This window comes from Canis lupus, chromosome 4 (assembly GCF_003254725.2).
Source record: "Canis lupus dingo isolate Sandy chromosome 4, ASM325472v2, whole genome shotgun sequence".
Classification (NCBI taxonomy): domain Eukaryota; kingdom Metazoa; phylum Chordata; class Mammalia; order Carnivora; family Canidae; genus Canis; species Canis lupus.
In genome coordinates, this window is record NC_064246.1 from 14,530,743 (window position 1) to 14,558,072 (window position 27,330).

At 36.5% G+C, this 27,330-nt stretch overlaps 1 protein-coding gene and 2 long non-coding RNA genes across 12 annotated transcripts in view; 2 read left to right on the top strand and 1 right to left on the bottom strand.

Annotated features, from left to right (window-relative positions):
• LOC112651289 (uncharacterized) overlaps positions 1-10,341 on the top strand; it is a 47,574-nt gene extending 37,233 nt beyond the window's left edge. The window contains exons 3-4 of the long non-coding RNA XR_003130714.3: positions 6,062-6,130; positions 10,188-10,341. This is a non-coding gene — a long non-coding RNA (uncharacterized LOC112651289). The remainder of the gene's footprint in view (positions 1-6,061; positions 6,131-10,187) is intronic.
• RTKN2 (rhotekin 2) overlaps positions 1-24,418 on the bottom strand; it is a 79,975-nt gene extending 55,557 nt beyond the window's left edge. For 9 of the 10 annotated variants that reach the window (XR_004815100.2, XR_007410120.1, XR_004815099.2 and 6 more), the window contains exons 1-3: positions 24,290-24,418; positions 17,470-17,666; positions 3,473-3,531 (exon numbers count right to left, since the gene is read on the bottom strand). Coding sequence is in view for 7 of the 10 variants with exons in the window: in XM_025434349.3 (XP_025290134.1) it covers positions 3,473-3,531; positions 17,470-17,666; positions 24,290-24,349 (316 nt within the window). In the remaining 3 variants the exon portion in view is untranslated. Of the gene's footprint in view, positions 1-3,472; positions 3,532-17,469; positions 17,667-20,047; positions 20,341-24,289 lie in introns of all 10 variants that reach the window. The other variant, XM_049108972.1, reaches the window with a different exon arrangement.
• Positions 24,292-27,330, top strand: part of LOC125754943 (uncharacterized) — a 57,763-nt gene continuing 54,724 nt past the window's right edge. Inside the window, exon 1 of the long non-coding RNA XR_007410124.1 lies at positions 24,292-24,401. This is a non-coding gene — a long non-coding RNA (uncharacterized LOC125754943). The remainder of the gene's footprint in view (positions 24,402-27,330) is intronic.

Genomic DNA, 27,330 nt, shown 5'->3' on the forward strand with positions numbered 1-27,330 from the left:
CATGCTATTATAACTACTGAATCTTTATAATATACTGTACCATTTGCTAGAAATATATCCTTCCAAAGCATGTTATTCTAAATTGCTAATTTCTTTATGCAAATTTTAGAAATATACTGTCCAAATTCCCCCTCCAAAATGTTTTATTAGAATTCTATTATCCAAATTAATTTGTGAACTGGAACTTTATAATATTCTGTCAATAGATATAGTACCATGATACAGTTATGTTTACATTTTTATTAAGGTTATTCTTGGGATATTTTATGTTTGTTTTTTGCTGTTTTTATTGTAAAAGAGAATTTTTGCCATATTTTCTAACTAGATATTGGTTTTGAGAGCAGCTTACCACTTTTTGTATATTTATCTTGAATCTAGCCACTTCTACTGAATTCTTTATTAGTTCAAATAGTGTTTCAATAAATTTCCTTAGATTTTCTAGGTCTGTAATCTATTATTTTAAAATAGTATTCAATTTCTCTATTTCTTTTCAGTAGTTTCATCTCTCATTCTTGCTATTTTAGCTACAATTTTTAAAATTGTGTCAGTTATATTGATATAATAGATATTTTTACTTTGTTCTTGATTTTAATAGATTGCTTTTATTGTTTTATAATTATGACTTGGCTGATACCCTGTCAAAGAGCCTACTTCTTGCTTGACCACAGTTGCTGATTCATCTCATTTCACAACTGTTCTTGTTCACAGCTGTTCTTGCCCTATTAGGGTAGTATTAACTATTTACACTGGCTTGGGAGGAACATGAACCCTGACTTCCTCTGCTATACACCAATAGCCCATGGGGTCAGTCTTGCCTTTTCCCATGCTTATCTATATTAAATTCTCAAGAGAAGGGACACACTTCTTATCTATTTCCAAGCTGGTCAGGTACTGTTCAGATAACAAAGGATGTATAACCTACCAACTATGATTTTTAATTCAGCTTCAAATAGTAGAAATTCCTTTCAAATTCTTGCAAATGGTTGACTCGGCTTTAGCTTACAGTGCTCTTACTTTTGCCTCTTTTTATGTCTTCATTGACCCTTATATAATAAACTGAAAGAGACATACATAATACAATGGCTAACTTGATGCTATCAACTCCTAAAAGTCTCTATCATTTTCAGAAGTAAAAATTGAGATATTTTATGAATTGATTAGCCTTTAAAAACTGAATTAGTAGTCACTGAATAAGCTAAGTCAATTGCCACAGTACAATTATTTGATGTTTAGTAAGAATGATCAGATATGCCTGAATTATCTGTTTATTTTTAAAAGGATCTGGCCATTGAGTGGTGAAGCTAGAAATGGAAAACCCTGGTATCACCTGTTAATCAATGTAATCTCAAAACATTATGAACCTTTGTTGCCAATACTCATATTGATCAATACAAAAGTCATCCTAATGTCAAAATGGACTTATAAAAGTGAATTAGTTTTTAATTTTCTTTGTTTTTATTGTTTACAAATACACAGAAAAGATATAACTAAGTCAAAGCAAAGATGAAAAGAAATTACATATGTATCCCATTTTCTGAGACTTCCAGTTCCTTAAGTTAATTTAAAATTATCTTTTGGAAAGAAGGAACACATGCAGAAATAAGTTTAATTTCTACACTTGAATATTTGTGGTCAGGAAAATAGATTTTTTTTCTCTTACTTTAAATGCTTTTACTTAAACACTCTTCTAAATGTGCGGTAAATATTAATATCATGAATTGCTATAGCTAATAAACTTATAAAATGTCAATAGATGTTAACTCTATCATGTCATTTTAGTCTTCACAGCAATTTAACATATTTCACTTGTATACTTAGTGGCACTAAGTCAGAAACAAGAAATGGAGGATTATGTTTAAGTATTTTTAGAAAAATCTCCCTTAAAGATCTTAAATATTTTATTTATTCACGTTAAAATGTATTGAACATAGTGCACAACTACTATGTAAAAGTACTGTGTTTGGCATCAAAAGCATAAAAGAGGTATAAAACATGTTTTTTTCCAGTCTTATAACTGGAAAGATGAAAATATGAATATAAATAACTATTAAAAAAGGAACAGATTTTATATAGTTCAGTTACTTTTCAGAAGAATTTTTTGCTGAGGGCAATTCCTATGATTTAGGACAATTACATATTATAAAATTCAAATCTATCCTTCCTGCATGAGAATTTTGTTTATCCATAAAGACATTTCTAAAAACCGTTCCTTGAGTGAGAGAGCCTGAAATGCAGCAGCATGTTCCCTGGAGCTAAGAGAACAAGGCTTCTGGCCAATGAAACAAGCTAGTTATTACTTAAGGGCTGATGGAGGTCTGTTGCTCCCAAAATGTACTGATGAGATAATATTTGTAAAAGGTACATTACCTAACTAGTGTACACGAGTTAGCCTTGTGTTCATTTCACTCTGTGGCATCTCCAAGCCACTGTCTAGTTTCCTTAACAGTTTGGAGAAACTGAGACAACACAGCATAAGTGCCATCTAGTGGTAAAGGGTCGTCTATCTAGCATTAGGAATTCAAAGAAAGAAAACATCATTTCCAGCTGGAATGATAACAGGGAAGGCTTTATAGATGAGCAAACAGATCCCGAAGATAATATAGTTATTTCAAGAGCTAATTGGGTGTCAGAAGCAGGCAGTGTATTGACAGAACTGGGAGAGAAATGTCTGACTAACACAGACCGTTTACGCGCAGGAGTTGAAGACATGGCTAGAAAAACAGTTGGGTCAGTATGGAAAACTCTTGGGGGGGATAGTTTGTTTTGTATCCTATGGAAAACAAGAAGCAGTCATCTATCCAATCAATACCCCTGAGCAACTACTATGTGTAAGCACTGTTCTGGCTTCAGGGTATACTGTGATGAACAAAACAAACAAGAGTTCCAACCCTCATGGAACCTCTAGCCTGGACAAACATTAGAAATATTATTGAAACTTCTGAGCAGAAAAGGAATGGAAGGTTAAAGATTTGAGTTTGCAGCCCAGCTAAACCACTTAATGGAAGTCATTTAACCTCTAAGTTTAGAAAAAGAACTATCCTATCTATTTCACAAAACTGCACTCAAGAGAAAACTGCATAATACATGTAATGTACACGAAACAGTTTTCCCAAACTGTAAAATCTTACATAAACATACAGCAAATGATGAAAACAGTGTTTTAGCACAAATACATGCAAAATAAAATAGAGGGAAAAAACGGATGCAGGAAATTAAAACCCCACCAATTCTGGGGATCTCTGGGTGGCTCAGTGGCTTAGCACCTGCCTTCGGCCCAGGGTGTGACCCTGGAATCCTGGAATCGATCCCACATCAGGCTCCCTGCATGGAGCCTGCTTCTCCCTCTGCCTCTCTGTGTGTGTTTCTCATGAATAAATAAATAAAAATCTTAAAAAAAAAAACCTCCAACAACTCCAAGTAGGTACTTTAAAGAATTTATTCAGCAATATAAAACAATCCATCTATAGCATACCTGATATGGCAATCTTGCCTTTACATGCTGTTCGTTCTTTACTTTCAAAATTCACATCACTGTCAAAAGGAAAAAAATGAATGAAAACATGATCTTTTCTAAAGCAATATTTTAACAATCTTTCACAAATGCCTAAATATTAAAAACAGACACATATCCATGCATAATGACTTCCAGATAATATAAACTACTTCACTCAAACTTCACAATGTTTAGTCAACAGCTAGTTGCCTTTAAGAGAAATATATAGAGGAACTCTTTCATTTTTCATATAAGCTTTCCATCCCTGATGATTATATACTGGCTTACTGTAGAATGAAAGCCTTCTGTGAACACTTATTTATAAGCAAGATGTACAAGATTTGTCCAGGTCCCAGGAAGTGTAATACCTTGGATTGCCATTTCATAAATCACATTTCTAGCTTACCAGATTATAGCTGCCTGAAAAAGCTAAAGAGCTTCCCAACCATGAACTTGCTGCTCAGGAGTACTTTATCCTTATAAAATTCTAACAAATATCAAACATTTGTTATGTCCTATATATTTATATGCAGAAATATCATATAATATTTCTTTTTGAAATTAAAAAAAAACTATATACTAAAACAATAACTCAGGCGCTAAAGGAAGGGGTGGCTCTGCAGGAAAAATAAAATATGGAGAGCAAAACATTATCATGAAAATAGAAAAAGTCTCAAGTAAAATTCTTAGTATATAAGACACTTCCAGATCTAACTTTAGAATATATTACCATAAAAACAACTCAAAATAATTATCTCCTGGTTAAGTCGAATCAATCCCACCCTTGAATACTTTTCCAATATCTTATTTCCTAATAATCCCACATTTAGAAATTAGTATTGCATTTCTGGAGCAATATTTCCCAGATTATTCTGCTTTGCACTTTTTTGGGGGGAGGGGGTCTCCACTTAATTTGGTTACCTAATTAACTACTGGCTAATTAGATACTTCAAATATATGATAAGATAAAAACTTTCCATTTGGATACTGTTTGATTCTAAGAGAGTTTTTGGAGAAAGATTGGTGGAATTTTGAAGTGTGACTAATTTTCAGAAGAGTATGACACCATCTCATTGCATTTCAGTAGGCATGTTAGAAAGATTATATAGTTATTCTTTATCATACATTAAAATTTAAAGATAAAATATCAGTCTACTTCTCTCATTCTCTTACTGGATTAAGCACATAAGCATTTTAAGTGAAATATACACCAAATGAGCTGAAATAATACACTGATGTACGTAAGCGGATAAATTTACATAGGATATGTATATAGTATTTATACAACTACATGTAAGGTATAACTAAAGTAATGTAGTAGACCTAAAGCCATAAATTTCTCAGGATCCTATCTAATTACTCTCTGGTCATATTAGTATTTAAGTTAAAAACAAGGAATTCACTAAGTACAAAATAAAAGTACTCATTATTCAAAAATGTTGCACTGAATCATAAATTTTAAAAGAGTCATGTTCAGTATTTTATACGCAAGTTTAGTTTGTCATGTTGCAGAACATTAGCTTGATTATTCATCACAGAGTGAAAAGTTCAATTGAATAGCCTACTATAAGGCACACTAGAAATCAAACACAAATCTCAATTTCCCCAAAACGGTATAAGAAAAATACAATATATATACAGCCGGCTGGCATTTATAAGTTAATATTTCTAAAAACACCTTCTATATGAGCAATGCATAATACAAACTCTTAAAGTACTTATTTCAATGAAGAAATACAAGAAAGCTCTAATATAGTGAGTAATTTGAGCACTATGGAATAGGCCATAGATTATGCTAAAGTTGAGATCCATTAGGTATTACTAAATTGGATTAAACATGAAGTCTTAGCAGGTAAGAGAAATTCTGAAATATAAGAGCCACCAAAAGCAAACTTGCTGAATATTCACCAAAAAACTAAAAAAAAAAAAAAAAAAAAAAAAAAAAAAATCCCACCAAACTATTCACAAGGCAGAGTACAGCTTTCTTCTCTATAATTATAATGTACTTGCATAGGCATTTCTAGGGCCAGCCAACAGTTATTATATATAAATATTATCAAACTATAATATAAATCCATTTAATCATATAATCTTACAGAATAATTAAATCTCTTTTTTAAAAAATGAGAGACACACTGAAGTAATTCAGCCTCATTTTGCTGATGCCTGTATTATTTTCAATTCAAATAATTCTTCAAACTGTTATTTAGGGTGCTAAAATGTGATGTTTTTCTAATTAATCCAAATTGACAATAAAATTGTTAAACATTCTCTGTTTAATAATGTGCTACTGTAGCTAATAGTTTGCTACAGTTAAATAAATACTTGTTTGAAAATCTGCAATGTTAATGCCAATTCTAAATGCTACAATTAGAGAGCCAGCCTAAGGAAAAAGCAAATAACCACAAAATTATCCAAACAAGCACAGCTAAATAGTAGTATACCTTATTCTTATAAACTCAGTTTAGAGCATTATTTTGGTGAGACTTGTAAATGCTAATTTAAAGGACAGAGATAAAAGTACTGAAGACAAACTTTTAATTTTGCTTTATTAATTTCTGCTTGTAGGTAAATAAAATGACCAACAGAGGGTGCCCATCAACCACTTTGTTGCTCAAAAATCCGTATTAAAATTGAGTAAGTACAGATTATCCTATTTTATATTACTCAATATGGGAATTTAAAATATCATTTATTTGCCAAAATTAACAAGGTATAATGAGGAATTGCACAATGATGAAAGTATTTTATATTTTCTTAATGAAGTACTATAAGAATTCTAACTAGGATTCCATTATTTGGAAGCAGGTTATAAAATCCTTCACTTCTTATGCAAATAAGTGAAAACTAAAACATTCAGCAGTGCTTAATGTGGAATTTTAAACATCTTAAATTATGTGGTATAAAATTAATAACTTCATAAGTATGTTAAATTGGGAAGACATTTCTATTTCAAACCTTGACATAATAAACTCTTTCAACAGACACCAAATAATATAAAGTTTAAAAAATAAAATCAATTCTTTAATATACCATATTTTGTTGTAGAAATACCAGGAGTATGCAATTTTTACTTGCCATCTGTACTTTTTCTTTTTTCAGTTTATTAGTATATAAGCAATAAATCAGGCAACTGGAATATGAGAAACTGTTTAGTGTGGCATTATTAAAATCACAATTATGTTGAATGATATACATACTTAGGTGCTACAAATGACTTTGACTAATAATGTTTTTACAAAATCAAAGTATTTCAGAAGTTAAGACAAGAGATACATTGGCAGGTTGCCATAGGAGAGACTATTATTACTAGAATGAATGTAAGCTCTAGAAGCATAGGGATTTTTGTTGTTGTTGTTCACTGCTGAATCACCAGTACGTGGTATATAGCTCAGCACCTTAAAGACACTCAATAAATGTTTAGTGAATAATGAATGAAATGAAATTATGTGCCCATTTTGATGGAGCGTGGAGTATTTAGTAGATTCAGACTAAATCTTAGGTTTGACTCTTACCATTGTTAACTAGTTCTGGTGAAGAGTTACTTTTAACTTCTTAGCCTAAGCATCATCATCTGTAAAATAGAAGAAATATCTACCTAGCTTATAGGTACCGAATGAAATAATATTTTAAACGTATTCTATGTTATTCTTAGAAACATATGTAATCCTTATATTTGTGTTCTTATATTTTTGGCCTCAGTATTTAACTTGGAGCTTATGTAGAAGAGGGACTAAAACATTTTTAAAGTGATCAGAGTATGACTTCCTAGTTCTTGTAAGATAATGGTCACTAAATCTGAATTTCTTCAGGTATCTTACAAAAGCTTTCAGATCAACAAGGAAAGCAAATAAAATCACCTATCGTCCACACTTACAGCATAACTAGAAAACAGAGACTAAAACAAACTTCAATTTACATGTAAGTGGGAAAATTGGTAACTAAAACCATCAAGGCCAGCTCCTGGAAGTCAGGTGCCCATTGTAAAACACAGTATCAACTTGTGATCTCTCTCCTAGAAGAAAAGACAATGGACACAAGACCTGATGGATACCATAGCACTGGTTCCTAGGAAGTTGAAAGGAAGGCAGTCTAAATAGAATTCTGGTTCAGAAGCTGTTAGTCTTATGAAAAGAGACACACAATGAAAGAGGTATCCTTTGAAGGTCTGCTCATGAAAATGAAGAAGAAGAAGAGGAAGGAGAAGGAAGAGGAAGCAACTGAAGTTAAAAGCCTCAAGAAATAAAATAGTATCAAAAAATCGGGAAACCAACTAACCAACATCCCAAAGACATCATTTATTAAAGAAACTGCTCTTTATAGTTCCAATAGAAAACACAATTAGACAAAAACAAATAAACAAGCAAGAAAGCCCCTCTACCTACCCATCATCACTTGGCCCAGGAAAACTCTACATCCTGTATATTTGAACCAGGGACCAAACAAAAAAAAAAAAAAAAAGGGACCCAAACATCCATAGAAATCTACTATAAAATGAAAGCAGGAGTCAAAATGCTTCAGCTAATAAAAATACTCCATCAACCACTCTCCCCCCCCCAAAAAAATATATATATAAAGTAACAAACATGATACTCTAAAATGAATTAAGTGCAGTTAAATAAGCTATTACAAATATGAAAGAAGTGAGGAATCTGAAATCTAAAGCTGCAGACTAGTAAAGAACAAATGAAAGGCAAATATGAACAAAAAATGAGAGGTAAAGACAGGAAATAAATTAGAAAAAGGAAAATAAAATAATTTCTGAAATGAAGAGTAAAATACAAAGTGTCCAAGGATGAAGACATAAAACTGAAAGTACATTAAGGGACATAGTGGATGAGAATGAGAAGAGCCAAAAAGACAAAAATGAGATAAAGATTTTTTTAAAACATCAAAGAGAAAGTGATAGACATAGAAGACAGGCAAAGAAGATCCTACTTATATGTAATTGGAGTCCTTAAATACTAAAAACAAAATAATGAGACACTAAATGCTTTATTCTAGAGGCTTTAACTCCAGGAAAAGTGTCTGAAAATAGAAGACTTGAATCTACATATTACAAGAGTTTTAAGTAAGCCAAAGTGCTCAGCCCTTCAACATACTCCAATAAAATTATCAGACTTTTAGTGAAAACTATTTTCAGCCTCTAGACAAGAAGACCAAGTCACTTACAAAAGAAAGAATATTCGACATTAAAATTTTTGTGCTTTTAAGTACGAACACTAAAGAAAGCATTCTAAACATAAAAGAATGTGAAGAAAGCTATACTCACATTGAGAAATCTACTAGATCATAACCTTTCTCCAAACAAGAGATAATTTTGGAAAAGTACAAAAAGGTAGTGAACATTATACATATTTAATCAAAGACTAAAACAAAAGAGAGAAACAAGACCAAGATTAGCATGTAAATATTATCTTCTCAACCAAAGGAGAACACAGCCTGGAAAATAATAACAACCAAAATAAAATAGAAAACTAGAGAAGGAAAATATGGGAAAATAAGTTCACTGATCTTCCCAGAAATGATAAGTGAAGACAAATAATATCATTAAAAGTAGAAAAAAACAAAATAGTAAAAGCCTAAGTAAGGGGAAAAAAGAAGCTAAAGTCATTATAAAGTTACCGTATAGTTATTATTATTTTTTTTAATATAAAGTTCTGGGGCAACCCTGGTGGCTTAGCGGTTTAGCACCGTTTGCAGCCTGGGGTGTGATCCTGGAGACCCGGGATCGAGTCCCGCGTCGGGCTCCCTGCGTGGAGCCTGCTTCTCCCTCTGCCTGTCTCTCTCTCTCTATGAATAAATAAATAAAAAATCTTTAATAAATAAATAAATAAATAAATAAAAAGTTCTAGTAACTACTGTAACCAATAAAACTCTTAAATTTTAAAAAAATTAAAAAGAACAAATAGATCAAATACTAAAACATAAATCACAATTATAATACACATAAATCAACATAACATAAAAGAAAGTGACAAAGCCAAAACCAAATATATCTGTAATATAAATGTAAATAGGCTTAACCCCCCCTAGAATTTTCAGATATGCTCATAATGTAAAACCCAACTCTGGGATGAATACTGTTGGAAACTTACCTCCAACAAAGTGATTCATAAAGACTAAAATAAAGAGATGGGCAAAGAAAAAGCAAACAAATGCAAACACTAAGAAATGCCCAGCATTAGGATTTTGTTAACAGGCAATCCCAGAATCTAAAAGCACTATGAGACAATAGCAACAAAAGGACACTTTATAATACTAAAGGATGCAATTAGCAACATGTATGTATGTACACAGTGCTAAGACATCAAGTATTTCATAAAACAGAAAGTACCACATATACAAGGGGTGACCGAAAAATCTTAGTAACAAAAATCTCAACCTATCTTTCAGTCCAAGACAGTTTAACTGGTCAAAAAATAAGCAAGGCTATAGAAGACTTGAAAAACAGTAACATATGTTTTTGAACATATATATTAAACTTTTTATCATGGTAAAAAGAAATATAACTTTAAAAGCCCCTGGAAGTTATGAAAATTGACTATTTAAGTCAGAAAGAAAATTACAAAATATTCCTTAAAGTTGAAAAAAATAATCTGTTTGATCAGACAAAAAATGAATTCCTCTTTTGGTAATGACTGAGTACCCCATATTAGAAAAACTCTCCCTCTCCATCTTCTGTTTCCCACAGAAAACAACATAAAATCGGGAAAAACTACTTTAAAAACAACTACCTGAAAGGACGAGCAAGCAACCAAAAGCAAGAAGAAATTAGAGAAGAGTCAACACTACAAGGGAGTGGCACCATGGTATAGTCATACAAGGGAATACTCCTTATCAATAAAAAGGAGCAAATCACTAGTTACATAATGAATCTCACAAGTATTATGTTGAAGGCAAAAGCAGGGTATATCCTAGACAGTTCCATCTATTTTAGTTCTGGAACAGGCAAAACCTATGGTGGCAAAAAAAAAAAAAAAAAATCAGTTCACAATGCTTGCCACATAAGAGTGGAAGGTAGAGGTAGGTGCTACTAATTGCAAGTTGGAGAAAAAGAAACAGTACATATCCAAGAAGATAATTTATTCCAAGGGTTAAAAAAAAAGGCAAATTCAAATTGAAATAATAGATGACTCTGTTTAGGAGATTGATAACATAACCATTCAGAAAGAAAAAGATCATTTTAAGTAACTTTTAATCATGGTCTCCTGTCTATCCACAGGATGTATAGGATGTTTGCATGATATAGACACACACTCACACAAAAAGAACTTTCTTTGAATTGCATCACAAAAAGTAAGATGAATTGACAGATGAATGGAAGGATGAATTTAGAATGAAGCAAATGTAGTTAAAATATTAATTGGAGAATCTAGGTGGTGGGTATATTGAGTCTTTGTACAATCCAATCCTTTCAAACTTTTCGTAGGCAAGAAAATTTTCATAATTTCTGAATGTCAGAAAAGACCTGCAAAGAAATCCTGAAGTTGCCTAGGTGGGTTTACTGTCAATAATCATATTAATACTAAAATTATGAAACTATATAATCATATTATTAAACAAATAAGGAAACAAATTACTGTTATTAGGAATTAAGATTTTCAGAACAAGCTAAAAATTCAAGAAAACAAAAACCTACAAATATCAATATAAACTCATAATTTTTTTAAAAGTCTCTCCCATAGCTATGTCTACTATAAAGGTCTAAAAACAGTGATTCCCAATAGCAATGAGCACACTCAGTGCCCAGATCTTGATTTCAAAATACCATTCACCATTAAAGGGAACCAGGACTCATTAGACAAATGGCTGATTCTAAGTGTGAGGCTCAGAAAATACAGGACAAGCCTGGGTCATCTTTTTTGTGTTAGAAATTAAGGAAGTTCTTTTTTCAAAAGTTTTTTTTTTCTTGGTATTTTTATTTATTTGAGGGAAAGAGTGAGAGAGAGAGTGCATAGGGGGGTGGGGGGTGGGCAGAAGCAAAGGGAGAAGCAGACTTCCCACTGAGCAGTGAGCCCAAGGATGAGGACAAGGAGCTGGATCCTAGGACCCCGAGATTGTGACCTGAGTTGAAGGCAAGCGCTTCACCGGGCTGAGCCACCCAGGTGCCCAATGAAGTTCTTAAGGACTAACAGAGGTAAGTTAAAAGAATAAAGAAGTCAGTCTGAAGGAATTTCCATCAAATTTTAGACAATTTATCGATCAAAAAGATTAATGGCTATAAATGATAATACACTGAGTAAATAACAATCCATGATTCTATGGAGAGAGAAAGGAGAGGAATACCTTTCCTTACAGAAGCTAAAAAGTGTAGAAAAAATAATAGTGTTAGATAATCACTATTTGCAAACCCCATTACAATAATATAGGCAAGGATCATAAACGGATATAATCACTAAGTGAAAGCTACTTAGATAACAGAGTACTCTCCTAGTCCCATAATGTTCCAAAGATAACTTAGAACTGCAAGTAAAAAACCATTCTATCACAAAGAAGAAATCAAGCAACTCTCATCCAAACCAAGGGATCAAACTGCAGTGTACAGTGATAGAGCCAGTTATTATCCCATCACATTCACATTGGCAGCATCGATCTTACTCAACTTCCCCTAAAGAAATTCTTGCCAAAAACATATTTAACCTGAGTCTTATAAATAAGCTTTTAGACCCAAATTCCAGGTGCAGCAAAAACAGAAAACAGGAGAAAAGTTTTCAATGATACCATAAAGAGATAATGAAATAAATAGAAAATGCAGGGTTTTTAAAAAAGATTTTATTTATTTATTCATGAGACACAGTCATAGGCAGAGGGAGAAGCAGGCTCCTCGAAGGGAGCCGGATGTGGGGCTCGATCCCGCCCCAGGATCATGCCCTGAGCCAAAGGCAGACGCTCAACCACTGAGCCACCCACACGTCCCAAAAATGCAGGATATTTTTAAAGGATATTTTTGTAAAGTATAGACTCTATTAATGGCAATAAGTCTTTATAAAAAAGTAAAATGATTAAAAGAAAACAGTCAAAATCAACCATGTACTACATGAACCTTGATTGAGTTCTGGTTTGGGAAAAACAACTATAAAAGATTTTAACAGCTAGTTTAAAGTAATTCAGACTGAATATTAGATGATTACATTGGAATTACTGTTAATATTTTACATATGATAATCATATTTTGGCTCTGTAACAGGATGTTTTTAGAACCATTGAGATGTACATGCCATGTTGTCTGCAACTTATTTTCAAATGAATCAATATAAAAAATAAATGTGTGTGAATATGCATATGTGTATAAATACAAAGATGGGGGTAGATGAATAAATATGGTAAACTATTAACTGGTCCATCTAGGTAAAGAATATACTATTCTTACAATTTTTATCATACTATTCTATTTTTTACATATGAATTTCATAATTAAAAGTTGACTAAAAAAAAGTTATAAACAAAGTTCCCTATAAACAAAGTAGGGAACAATAATTGACACTCTGTAACATGACAAGCATAGAGGCCAACAAAAGTCAGAACCTAAGAATAGGCATGAAGGTGACAAAAAGCATGCTAGGAAGTTTAAAAAGAATTTAAATTTCTACCTCTCTCAGTTTATATTGTGACATTTGCAAACACCTTACCACAATTATCTGGCACTTCAAAGGCTATTAGTTAACACCTATTGACTTCCTACATGAGTGAGGAGTACTCAGGCTTTTAGGTCATCAGGGTTCGTGTCCTAGCCACATAGTCACTGTGTGTTCTTTGAAACAATGATCTAATATTGCAAAATCCCATTTGCCAAGTCTTTAATAAAGAGGTTTCTACCTCTCTCAGTTTATAATGGAATATTTGTGCACACCCTAGCATATCTGGGACCCGGAAATCTGTCAGTTAATAACTCTTAACCTGCCAACTAGCATTCTAAACTTTCCTGAATCTTGCTTCCCCCTTGTTTTTCAACTCTGGCTTCACCTTGAACTTCAACCAAATACATCTCTTCACTTCTCTTAAATAATTCATGGTCATCTTTCATCCTGAGCTTTTATTTTGCTATTTTTCTTTCTTGGAGTGAACTTTCCTCCTACTCACCCAACCAACCTTATCCATCCTTCGTAATCTAGAAGATTCAGATCCAATTCTTTCATCAGATCTTTTTCTTTTTCTTTTTTTTTTTTCATCAGATCTTTTTCAAGTCTACCATTTCGTTCTGACTTGATTCTTCTTTGACAAAGCCTAGATAGATGTATTGTCTGTTTTTATTTTTTGACATTTTATAATAAAATTTTAGAGAAGGTAGACTAGAGGTAGCCAGTAGACTCATTGTTTTGTTTTGTTTTGTTTTTTAAGATTTTATTTATTTATTCATGAGAGACACAGAGAGAAAGAGAGGCAGAGACACAGGCAGAGGGAGAAGCAGGCTCCATACAGGGAGCCCGACGTGGGACTCATCCGGGTCTCCAGGATCACACCCCGGGCTGCAGGCGGCACTAAACCGCTGCACCACCGGGGCTGCCGGCCAGTAGACTCATTAAAATGCTATTTTAACTCTGGTAACAATATAAAAACAAAGCATTTTTCTACCTTAAAGACTATTAAACAAAGCTAAGGAACAGGCTATTGAGTCTCTAAAGGTAAAATATTTTACTGTTAATATACAAATATTTTCATATTTTGACAAATTCTGTTCTTTGAATTTGTATACACCAACACAGTACTTAATAATCGTTCTACAAGTACTATTCAGTAAATATTTGATTGACTAATGAAATGGCATAATTTACATAACTTTCTTCTGGACACTGAAAACTACTGTAAGACTCTCCTTAATATTTAGATCATTTTTATGTAATAAGAAGTATTATAATTTCCAGTTATATTTGATCAGTGATACCAGGTTATATATGCACATAACAAAATGGAATTGTAGACAAAAGAATTAGTAGAGGTTATTCAGATTCCTTTAAATAAATAATTTTATAATTAGGGGAGACATTTTTACATGAATTATGAACAAATAGGTGTGTATAGCAGCAAAGCTATTTTCATCTAATGAAGATAATCCCTATAGAAACTGAAAATCACACACATTTCCAGTTGAGAGTCCCAGATATTTTTTCCTATCTTTTTTTATATAAACCCAATAAGGATTAAGCTTATTTGACATTTTCATAAATAGGTAACTTTAGCACTAAGTCATACTACCAAATTAAGAAAATGGTCAATTCATAATTCACTATAAATATGTAAGTATGAAAACATATGAATTCCTAGAGGAGTACTGCATGTAACCATGAGAGGTGATATAATAGCAAGTGTTGAGTGCCACACCGTACTTTTTTTTTTTTTTTTAATTTTTATTTATTTTTGATAGTCACACACAGAGAGAGAGAGGGGCAGAGACACCGGCGGAGGGAGAAGCAGGCTCCATGCACCGGGAGCCCGACGTGGGATTCGATCCCGGGTCTCCAGGATCGCGCCCTGGGCCAAAGGCAGGCGCTAAACCGCTGCGCCACCCAGGGATCCCCCACACTGTACTTAAACCAGTGCTTCTCAAACTCTTCCACTCAAACAGTCCTCTCTTAAAAAAATGTCCTTAAAAAGGACTAGGGGGGGATCTCTGGGTGGCGCAGCGGTTTAGCGCCTGCCTTTGGCCCAGGGCCCGATCCTGGAGACCCGGGATCGAATCCCACGTCGGGCTCCCGGTGCATGGAGCCTGCTTCTCCCTCCGCCGGTGTCTCTGCCCCTCTCTCTCTCTGTGTGTGACTATCATTCATAAATAAATAAATAAATAAATAAATAAATAAATAAATAAGATAGATAGATAAATTAATTAATTAATTAATTAATTAATAACTGACTGACTAGGGGAGGGCAGCCCCGGTGGCCCAGCGGTTTAGCGCTGCCTTCAGAAGCCCGGGGTGTGATCCTGGAGACCCAGGATCGAGTCCCACATCAGGCTCCCTGCATGGAGCCTGCTTCTCCCTTTGCCTGTGTCTCTGCGTCTCTCTCTCTCTTTGTGTCTGTCATGAATAAATAAATAAAATCTAAAAAAAAAGGACTAGGCGAGAACATATATCCCTGTGAATAGAATTACCCAAATCATACCTTAGTTCCAAATTTCTCATGTTTTATCCTAAAAATTCATAGTTTTAAAAAGATCTGCCAGGGCACCTAGGTGGCTCAGTGGTGGAGTGTCTGCCTTTGGCTCAGGTGGTGATCCCGGGGTCCTGGGATCAAGTCCCACATCATGTTCCCCATGGGGAGTCTGCTTCTCCCTCTATGTCTCTGCCTCTCTCATAAATAAAATCTTAAAAAAAAAAAAAAGACCTGCCATATTTATCCTATGGCTTTGTATATCTCCTGACACATAGTCATGTACTTTCACTGATATATGCAAACCAGTTTGAGAGACACTGACTCAAACTATGGTGTGTCCATCTGAAAAAATATTTTCCTAAATTGTGACACAAGAGTAATTTCATTTTATAATGTCAGGGATATATAATAACGAAAATAATTTGACATTTGTTGAATAATAATGATGTAAAATGTATCAGATTAGGTTTTAAATATAATCTTAATTTTCAAAATGTAAATATTATCTTGCCAGTCATACTGAAGGAACTCTGGCACAGAGAAAATAGCTATCCAAAAGGAGTACTGCAAATAAACAGTAGTTACTTTGTACACAAGTCTTTATTTTATCACAATCTCATCAACTTTTTATTTTTACAAAAATCTTTTCGTAATCTGTGTTTTTATCTTATGTTTCAAGAATTTAGTGGAGGTAACAGCAAAATGGCCACTATCATATAAAGAGAAATTCTTCGCTAGTGCTAGAGCTTTAAACTGATCAACAACTGGTGTTGTAAGAACATTTATATTAGAAAAGAAACTAACATCTAGTCACTGAGCTGTGTCAGTTTTTAGGTTCAAGTTAAGACTTGGTATTGTAAAAAGGACAGGATATAAATTTCATATACAAATCCTAGACCTGATACCAAATGGCAGCACAGAGTAATAATCAAAAGAGCAAGGACTAAAACGTACTTAGCAAATCCTAAGTAACCTCTCCGTAGCTTCTGTCCCTAGCCAGTGACATCCTTGAGTCAGTTTGCTTGCCTCTCTAGGACTTATGTTCACCATGTGAAAGGAGTGTGCATTTCAATTTCTATACCTAAGTTCCAATTACTCTCAGCTAGCACCTCTTTATTAGCATTTTTTAAGCAATTTATTTTTTAAAAAATTCACATTTCTATATACTCAGCTATCAGTCTTGGACCTTTAAAAAAAAGATTTATCATCTTATTATATATTTATTTATTTTAAAGATTTTATTTATTTATTCATGAGAGACACACACACAGAGAGTCAGAGACATAGGCAGATGGAGAAGCAGGCTCCAAGCAGGAAGCCCGATGTGGGACTCCATCCCAGGATCACACCCTTGGCCAAAGGCAGATGCTCAACCACTGAGCCATCCCGGCATCCCTATTTATCTATCATTTCAGAGAGAGAGGGGGGGGGAGCATGCAGAAGCATGGGGGGATAGGGGCAGACAGAAAGGGAGAGAATCTCAAGCAGACTCCTTAGAACATTGAGCCCAGGCGGAGGCAGTGCTTAATCTCACAACAATGAGATCTTGATCTGAGCTGAAGAGCTCTATGAGTCAGAGGCTTAACCAACTAAGCCACCCAGAGGCCCCAGTCTTGGTCCTTTTCAAAATATTCCCTCAGTTCCTGCTTCTTAACCATTTCATTTTACCATCTAGATTACAACAAAATGGCCTAGTGAAAACTGCTGCTTTAACATATACTCTGAGTTCTAGTGCCAAAATGTTATAATATCAGAGACTACTTCAGTGCATTTATTTTTTAAAAGCTTTGATGATTTGATAGTTCACATTAAAGTCAAATTATATTGTGTTCTTAATTCAAATACTTGAGTACATTAAAAGCCATAGGAAAAACTATGCTACTAACCATCTTCCAATTTGATTTGCAATCTGTTCTTCTAATTTCTGTAACTCCAATGTGTAAGCCATTATTCGAGCATTGCATACCATGAGATTCTTAACCGCATGCAAGATCTGGTCTTTCTGAGTGCTCAGAGAAAGGAGTTTCCATATTCCTTCCCGCATTCGAATTTCTAAATCTATTTTTTCTTGAATACTGCAGTCCTTTAAAAAAGAGAGAGAGAGAAAGCATTTTTAAAAGATAGCAAAAATACAAAATTATAACATTTCTTTTTACCCCAATAGATGGAAAATGTACTAGCCATCATTTTAATGTTATAACATATTGAGAAAGTAACAAAGTTTTGAGGTATGATAGCACAAAAGATACAGCTATTTGAAAATGCTCTTTGCAAAACCTGAATTTCTTGTTTTATTGGAAGTCTTTACAATCTAGTGAAGAAACAGAACAGAAATAAGTGTGAGAAACATTACATATTCTTAGCATAACTTCACGAGTTTGAATAACGTCCCCCAAATATTCCTGTCCTCCCAGAACCACAGAATGTGATCTTATTCAGATACAGGGTTTTGCAGAGATAACTAGTTAAGATGAGGGGATACTGGAGTCATGAGGGCCATAAATCTAGTGACTATTGTTCTTCTGGAAAAGCCATGTGAAGAAACAGAGAGAACTCCATGCAAAGACTGAAGCAGAGATGGGAGTCATGAGTCTACAAGCTAAGGACCACCAAGCAACCATGGGAAGCTGGAAAAGGCAAGAAGAATTCTTCCCACACTCTTTAGCAGGAATATGGATCTGTAGGTACCCTGATTTCATACTTCTGGACCCCAAAATGATGAGATAATAAATTTCTACTGTCTAAAGCCACCCAGTTTTGTTAACTTGTTTTAGGACAACCTAAGGAATATAGTAACTAATGTAAACAACAACACAGCACATGTACGTATTATATAAGTTGTATTGTGGAATGGCAAGATGTGTTTGATGACACTGAATTAACCAAGGAAAAATTTTCTACAGAAGAAGCTGGGAAAGGGACTAAGGTTTAGCAGACATGGTAAGCAATGTAAATAAAATCTCAGAAGGGTGAAAGCACCGTGCCTAGAAAATGTCAGAAGCTTTAGCTATTGGATGGAATGGATATTTATTTATTTATTTATTTATTTATTTATTTATTTATTTATTATTTTGGAATGGATATTTAGAGTGTACTTTTGTATATGTTTACTTTAGTTTTAAGAGTCACCATGAGGGACGCCTAGGTGGCTCAGCAGGTTAGGCACCTGCCTTCGGTTCAGGTTGTGATCCCGGGATCGGGGATTGAGTCCACATTGGGCTCCCTGTGAGGAGCCTGCTTCTCCCTCCGCCTATGTCTCTGCCTCTCTGTGTCTCTCATGAATAAATAAATAAATCCTTAAAAAAAAAAGTCATCATGAAATTACTAAATCATTTTAGTTCTGAAAGTCTTGCAATGCCCTGGTTCTATACACAAGTTACACATATAACATTAAAATTCTATAAACTGAAATGTACTTATTCTGAGTTAATTCACAGTAGCTTTTTAAAAAATTATAAATCATTGGATAGTCTTTACTATACTATAAACATAATAATGCTCCAGAATGTCTATTACTAAAAGTAAAGTGACCATCCTGGCTTCTGTGGCAAAAAAAACTTTTAATTGGATCAAAATCTGTATCAAAAAATGTAAATGGAATCTAACAACAAAAGTGCCAGACATTGGGGATCCCTGGGTGGCTCAGTGGTTTAGCACCTGCCTTCGGCCCAGGGCAAGATCCTGGAGTCCCGGGATCGAGTTCCACGTCAGGCTCCCTGCATGGAGCCTGCTTCTCCCTCTGCCTGTGTCTCTGCCTCTCTCTCTGTGTGTCTCTCATGAAAAAATAAATAAAATCTTTAAAAAAATAAGTGCCATACATTAAAAAGACAATCTTTTCAAGAAGAAAACCTAAAAGTCAAAAGAGCAAGTCTATGAAAATTGCCCTAGGAGAGAAGCTGCAGTAGATGATTTAACTTGACTATCCAAATCAATCAAAAGTACTATTCACATGCAGAAAAACAGATCTGGTTAATTACCTTGTGTAATTACATCATGTAATTACCACATAAAAACCATCTTTAGTAGTATAACTCATAACTGGCATACCATATAAATGTAGTCGTTTGCAGATTTTCCTTCTTTAAACATGGCTGAACTTCAACAATTCCATTTCATCTTTTTATGACTTTGCCAGTCCCAAAGTAAATTCTTCTTTAATGTAATTAATAATTAATTATAAGAATTATCTATGTGGCCCATATGTCTATAGAAATAAACTCTGGCAGGCTGGTTAGTATTAGAGAGTGCACACAGGGAGCAACTTGAAGTCAGGATGAATAGCTTTACCCCACAACTCAAATATAAACAAATACCATCTGGTGCCATTAAATTCAATTTTGCTTTTTAAATGTTACTGTGAGGCAGCCAGATGAACCAGCACAGCGATTCTTAAAGCTGGCTGCACATTAGAATCACCTCTCGTAGGGGAAGGGCCTTATAAAACTACCTAAACTGAAGACTCACCACAAAGCAATTAGACTTTCTGGAGGTGGAGCCTGAGTTTTTTGGTGTTTTTTGTTTTGTTTTGTTTTGTTTCTTCTTAAGTTCCTCTGGTGATTCAATGTATAGCCAGTGTAGAGATCCACTCCTGTAGTACTTGAAATTCCATCACAATCTGGAGAGTTGCAACAATCTTAAGGAACCAGTAGGTGGCCACAAATACATTAAAGAATCAGTTTGGGCTTCCTGGGTTTCCATCTTATAAATGAAGATTGTCTTCTCATCACTCACTGATAAAGACTTTAAAATTATAGAGGCTTGGGAAATAGTGCAGAAATGAAATGCAAAGTTAGGGCTTGTTTATTAAGTCACCTTATCTGTGAGATTAAATATTCATTAAGGAAATGAGATCTATCTAATAGATATTAATATTAGAATTCTATCCTTTAGAGCAGAGATCAGTAAACTATAGCCCAGTCAATGCCTGTCTTTTGTAAATAAACTTGTACTGTGGTACAGTCACGCCCACTTGTATGATCTAAGGCTACTTTCAAACTACAATTGCAGAGGTAATTTCAACTAAGACCATGTGGTCCACAAAGCTGAAAATATTTACTCTCTGTTCTTTTACAGATATAGTTTGCTGAGCCCTAACCCAGCCAAATTTACATACATATTTAACTATAACCTCATCTCCCCTATTCTACAGTGAGCAGATGTGGATCTGGGAGGGCTGACATGAGGAAGATGAACTGTTAAGTGTATGGATGCTTTCGAATGTACTGGGGTTTAAAAAAAAAAAAAAAAAAAGAGCCATGATGTTAGCCAGTTTTGTATTCTCCATGCAACTTCTTTCAGTACACATTTGTACTTCACACAGAGAAAACCTCTCTGGTCAAGTGATGACTCCAGCCAAGAAAGTCTATATGGAATCAAAGAACTTAATTTTGGTTAGTAAGGGGTACAAAGTGCTCCTGGGGTAAGAGTTGATGTGCTAATCCACAGTGAGAACAATGATCATCTAATGAGGGCACAAACTGAGCATTTAAGGATGATGTTTTTACTAACCTCGGAGTGGAACAGTAGGGAGCTAAAATCTTTACTGCTCCTGCCTCAACCATAATGGCGGAGTCAAGACCGAGTAGGACTCCAGACAAAAGCATATATCCATCCCTTGTAGAAGTGTCTAAAAGCAAGTCTCCAGAAAAAGCAAAGAATGGGAGAAAAATCTTCTTCTTGCCATTTCTTCAATTTTCTAAAGAGCTTCCTTATAAGTCAAACAGAGGCTTATGGCACGGTCCTTATCATGCAAGTATATAAAGTCAGGCTGATAAAAATTAACAGGATAACGCTAAAAATGAAATAGGGAAAGAATTTAAAAGTGCAAATCTAGATTATACTAGGTTTGAAGACCTAGAATGGAACAAAGGAAGTGCGAAGAAAATGGCCTTAGTTTTGAAATTAAGTGCCAACTTAAAAAAAAAAAAAAGTTGCACTGCCACTAAGACAACTGTAGTAATCCATATAGAAGCTATCACCCACCTAATGGATATAGGTAAACCATGTTAGCTAAGAGACCATGATGAAAAAGACTGCAAGAGTATATATAGCATACATCCTTGTAAAAGAAATAGTGTGTTATTTTAAGAACTGGTTATGTACAGAAAAAGTCTAGAAATCATGAATAGTGGTCATTCTGGGGAATGGCATTAGAGAAATAATTCATGTTTCTGTATATATTACTGAAATGAGATAATGAGACAAGGAAACTGAAGGACTCCATAAAAACCTTTTTGCTCCTTTTCCTGCTTCCATTCTTGCTAGGACCTGTACCCACACCCCACTTTACACATGCCTTATAGTGCAAATAATGCACATCCTCCCTGTACGGGAAGGAACTCATGATTTCTCTAGAACAGATAACATCTAAGGAAGAACCAGATGAAAATGTCTGGAGGAATCTACCGTATGTGTGTTCCAGACTACCAGTGCTACACATCTTGACGCGAAGACACCCACCCCCACCCCCCACTCCCAGCAATGACACTTTGGGTACTAATCTTTGTTCTAATCATTTTCTGGATGCCTGAGAAGACACATACTCCAGACCATCATCCTCAATAAAACTCCCAGGCCCCAAACTAAGACATATGCTCCTTTTCTTTCCAAGTCTCCTAGACATTCATCTGTATTTGCTCTCTCTGTATCTTCAATAAACTATTTCACCTCCTGTGGGTCATGTAGGGTTTCCATCCTGTAGGAAGCCAAGAACCTTCTTGGCTGGTCCTACAAGACCCCTCTGGGTCCTTGGATTTGGCCTGCTGCCCAAACATCTCAGGTGAATGGGACAAAAGATAGTAAGAAAACAGTTTTCTCTCAAGCACATTCTGAGTGTTAGGTACTATGCTAAGTATTTTAAAGAGGTTCTCAATTCCCAGGAACTTTCTGGAATAAGCATTTTACCCATTTCACAACTGTGGAATCCAAGGATTTAGAAATAACAGGTAATGTATTCAAGGTTTTGTACAACAAGCAGAGTTAGATTTGACCTGAATCTGACTCCAAAGCATAGAATACTCTATGCTGTGTGTACTCACAGATGACTCCAAGGTTTAAGTACAGGTTTTTTACTAGTGTTCCAACTACCTCAAGAATCTTTGGTCCTATCCCTATTAGATGGCAGGTTCATTAAGATCAAAAGAAAAACAGCAAACACTAGGTTGAAACCTATTACTATTTCGTAATTTTTATCCAAGATCCAAACAGAAGGAACTCCACAACTCAACTATTTTCTTGATGCCTCAAAATCATTAAATATTACACTTTCTCACATGTAAATAATCCAGCCCTTGTGCATATTTAAATATTTATTTTCATTCCATGTAGCTAAGCTTCTTTCATGACCTTATCCTCTTCTCTCTTTGGTATAATTCATAATATTACTGCTACAAGCAGCTAAACAAATTTACTTGAACGACTATACAAACACCTGTGTAACACACACGAGAACCTCAACAAATTGCCAATTCACTAGAAATCAAGATCTTGTTAACAATCGAGACAGCCAAAGCACAAAAGGGACAGGACAGAAAAGAAGTATCTTGGGCAGACCCGGGGGAGGGGGGGGGGCGGGCTCAGCGGTTTGGCACCGCCTTCAGCCCAGGGCATGATCCTGGAGACCCTGGATCGAGTCCCACGTCAGGCTCCCTGCATGGAGCCTGCGTCTCCCTCTGCCTGTGTCTCTGCCTCTCTCTGTGTGTGTCTCTCATGAATGAATGAATGAATGAATGAATGAATGAATGAATAAATAAATAAATAAATAAATAAATAAATAAAATCTTAAAAAAAAAAGTATCTTACATCAGAATGTCTGAAATTTTTGGAAATGCCGGCATTTCAAAAACAGCATTACTAATAAAGGAGTTAGACTTTTCTGCATAACGACTCTTAATGTCTTGCTTTATTTTTCTCAGTATCATTGAAGATTTCCTAACAATTTTGTATCTACTTGAGGTCTCAAAAAAAAAAAAAAAAGATAATAGGTTTCTAAGCAAAGGTAATAGGCTGGAGCATATAAAATTGCTAATAGCCTACCAATTTTGACCTGCAAAACTGGCATTTTCATAGGGTTTAATCTTCCTCAGAATTCGGTAAGAGAAGGTGGAGGTTAAAATAGAAGTGAAGATCCAGCTTGATGACAGCAGTTTTCTTTTAAGACTCCAACGTTATGGTTAAGGGGCAAATATAACATTTTAAGAACTGATTTCCCTAAGGGGGAAAAAAATGTTGGTCTCCGTGAAGTAAAAGGGTTTCTAACACACGCTTTACATGGCGAAACAGCAAACGCCCCTCTTCTCCAATTCAAGAAGCGTCCACCCTCAAAGCAACTTTTCCTCAAGTTCCCGGGCGGCGGTTTGCTCCTCCGACCCCGCCCTCTCGAGTTTCTGTGCTGAGGGGCCGCGGCTCCAGGGCTCGTATTCCCGTCCAGCACACGGTCTTGCCCGGGCCTCGGGCGCGCTGCTCGGGGAGGCCGGAGCCTCTATGCCCCCGCCCCCCGCATCGCCTCGGGGCTGGGGGGTCCGAGCCCCGGAGGGCGGCGGGAGCTGCGGGCAGGTGCGTCGGGCCCCCTCCGGGAGAGGTCGGGCCGTGGGGGCTGAGGAGCCCTCGGGCCCCGCGGAGCCCCGCAAGGCGGCCTCGCGGCCCTTCCCTGCTTCCGGCCGCGGCTGAGGGCGAGACACGGGGCCTCGACCACCAGGCCAGACTCACCTGCTGGGCGGGAAGGCCCGCCGGGCGCAGCTCGGGGCGCCTCCCGCTCGGCCCCTGCATGTCCAGCGCCGCCGCCGGGGCCGCCGCCGGGGCCGCCGCCACTCCTCCGAAGGTGAGATTTGAAAAGCCCGCCGCTCGCCGGGGCCGCGGAGGACGCCAACCGCCGTCCGGGCCGTACCAAGTCGGGCCGCGGGGGGAGGGGCGCGGGGGGCTTCCAGCCGCAGGGCGCACGCGCGGGGGGGCTCGGAGCGGGGAGCGGCCGCGGAGCCGGGAGCGGGGAGCGGGAGCGGCCGGCGGGCTTAAGGCAGCGACCGGGGTGTGGGCGGGCCCGCGACCCGAGTGGGCAGGGCGGCGCGGGGAGCGCCCGACCCCGCGGGGTCTGTGCTGGTGGCGTGCGAGGCGCGTCCCCGGCGCGGAGCGCGTTCTCCCCGCGTCCCGGTGCGGGCGGGCTCTCGGGCGCCTCGCGGACCCACGCGGCAGCAGGTGCCTGTGGCCCGGTCCCAGCGCGCACGGCCAGGTCGGCCGGGGTCACTCGGTCAGTCCGGCTGCTGAGATGCCGTTGGCGTTTCACAGGTGTTTTCTTAGCCCCAGGAGTTGCTCTGTGATCGCAGATCCCCCACCACACACGCCCAAGTGGTCTGTTCTTCTGGCGAAGACTTCTTTCTTGAAAGTAGTCTATTCTTTTCTTGCAAAATACTTTCTCGTTACTCCTTCCCCACCGAGCCACCTTGGATCATCATCCAAGGTGATGGCAGAGTGAAGTAGTCTTTTCCCAGAGCCCCATTTTTGGCTGTCCCTAAAAACCGAAACAAAGACTCCTTAAAGGGTTTTTATTATTAATCATAATGGGAAGGTATGGAATCTTTAAGTGCTGAGGATTTCAGGCCCTTTGTAAGGTTCTTACAATCCCGTGTCCTGGCCTATCCTTGAAAAGACAACAGGACTCCTCTCTCTCTTTTTTTTTAAAGATCATATTTATTTATTCATGAGAGACGCACAGAGGGAGAGAGAGAGAGGCAGAAACACAGGCAGAGGGAGAAGCAGGCTCCACGCAGGGAACCCAACATGGGATTCGATCCCGGGTCTCCAGGATCAGGCCCTGGGCTGAAGGCGGCGTTAAACCCGTGAGCCACCGGGCTGCCCGGGACTCTTCTCTTGACTTCTGACATTCTTTTCTCCACAGTGCAAAATGAACCAAATCATCTCTCTCCCACCATCACCTCATAGAAGGCTTTAGGCCCTTTTCCTTCCATAATTGGGTATATATATATATATATATATATATATATATATATATATAAATTGTATGGTCACATTATCCACAAGGCTCTTTTTTAGGCAGTTGGCTTGGAGATTTACTTCTGAAAATATGAAGAGTGCCCATCCTCTCAATTAGGTAATTTGCTTCTTTGAGGCCCTCTGGAATAGATGATACTAGAAGCTGCCCAGCTAGGAATGACCGTTCCCTTACATTAGGAATGTATGGGTCATTAGAAATGACCCATATCCTTACACACAACTATAAAATACATACAGCTCAAAATTACCAACACAATGAGTTCACCTCATTCTCTCCAAACACAGATCTGAATTCCAAAGTCATTAGGTACCCTTCCCCCAATGCACACCTCTCTCTTATGCTCACCACTTTGTGGTATAATTATCTCTACTCAAAGTGAGCTGCATGAGCCTTATAGAGTCCCTGACTCATAAAAGAAATACACACAGGGAGCACATCATCAGACATATATTATTTTTCATATAACACACAGCTCTCAGACTCAAAGCAAAATACTTATAGAAGCCATCACTTCATGGAAACAGAGGCAAGCCAACCAGTTTTAAATTGGACACGGTTGTAGGAATGTTTGATGAGTAAATACTAACTGGAGATGCATTTATTTATAATACTTGAAGAAAGAGATCTAGAAAAACCATATTTAGTAATTATCTGTGGAATTGACAGTTGCTATTAAAGACTTTTCTCTTTGGAGAAGATATGATGTAGTCCTATCTCTTTATTATTCATCAAGGGATGTGTCCAGGAAGTGCTTAAGATAGAACTATTATATGGTGATTAAAATACCTCAGAGCAGAAATGTTTCCTTATTTATCCCCAGGTCCTTCTGGTAGTTACATCAAACATAGGTTTCTCTGGTGTATGTGGTGCACATAAAAAGAAATGGAAACTACCAAAAGATTAAAGATTTCACATGAGTAGTTTGGTCAGCTTAAGAATGAATGAATGAATGAATGAATGAATGAATGAACTTAACCACTCCCAGAAAGTAAGAAGTATAATCTTTTACTGTTTCAGTTCTTTGAAAAATAGCATTTGGGCATCTCTCATTTGAGAGCTGCTAACACCTTCCTTGGGCTCCCACAGTCAATGGATGCCCACCCAATAGTCCAGGTGTAAAAGCTTCAAATGAAAGGTGAATGATGGGATTACTGTTCTACCAATATTACTTCCCATGATAGGTTCAACACATAAGACTAGTTGTAAGTATTTGTTATGTCTAATATAACAAATAGATAATATTTAATAATTAATAAATATAAAATCAGTATTTGACATAGGGCAGCCAATTTAGATAATACTAATAACTATCAAAGCAAATTTTTCTTCTCTTAATCCCTGCATTCATCTTTTTACATCTCTCAAAGGCCAAAAGAAAGGAAAATACTGAACTTAATCAGGTCTCTTACATAATAGACCCATTATGTTTAAAAATGTGGTTTGTCCGGGAACAGATAACTGTTGTGGTTTCTAATATCCTCCTAGACTCTCTTAAAAATTCTCTCAGTGCTTCCTTTATTCATCTGTTATCTTGTAGGTAATGCATTTAAAATGAACTTCATATACTAGAGCTATATTTTGAATTATATACAAAAAGAGGGGGAAGAAAGAAAGGACACTGAAGTAAAGATGCTAAGCAGAAGTACAGCATTTGCTTAAATGACGAGGTGGTAATCTACAAACAGCAGAAGCATCATATAATCATAAAGAGGATATGGAATACAGAATCTGAGGATGTATT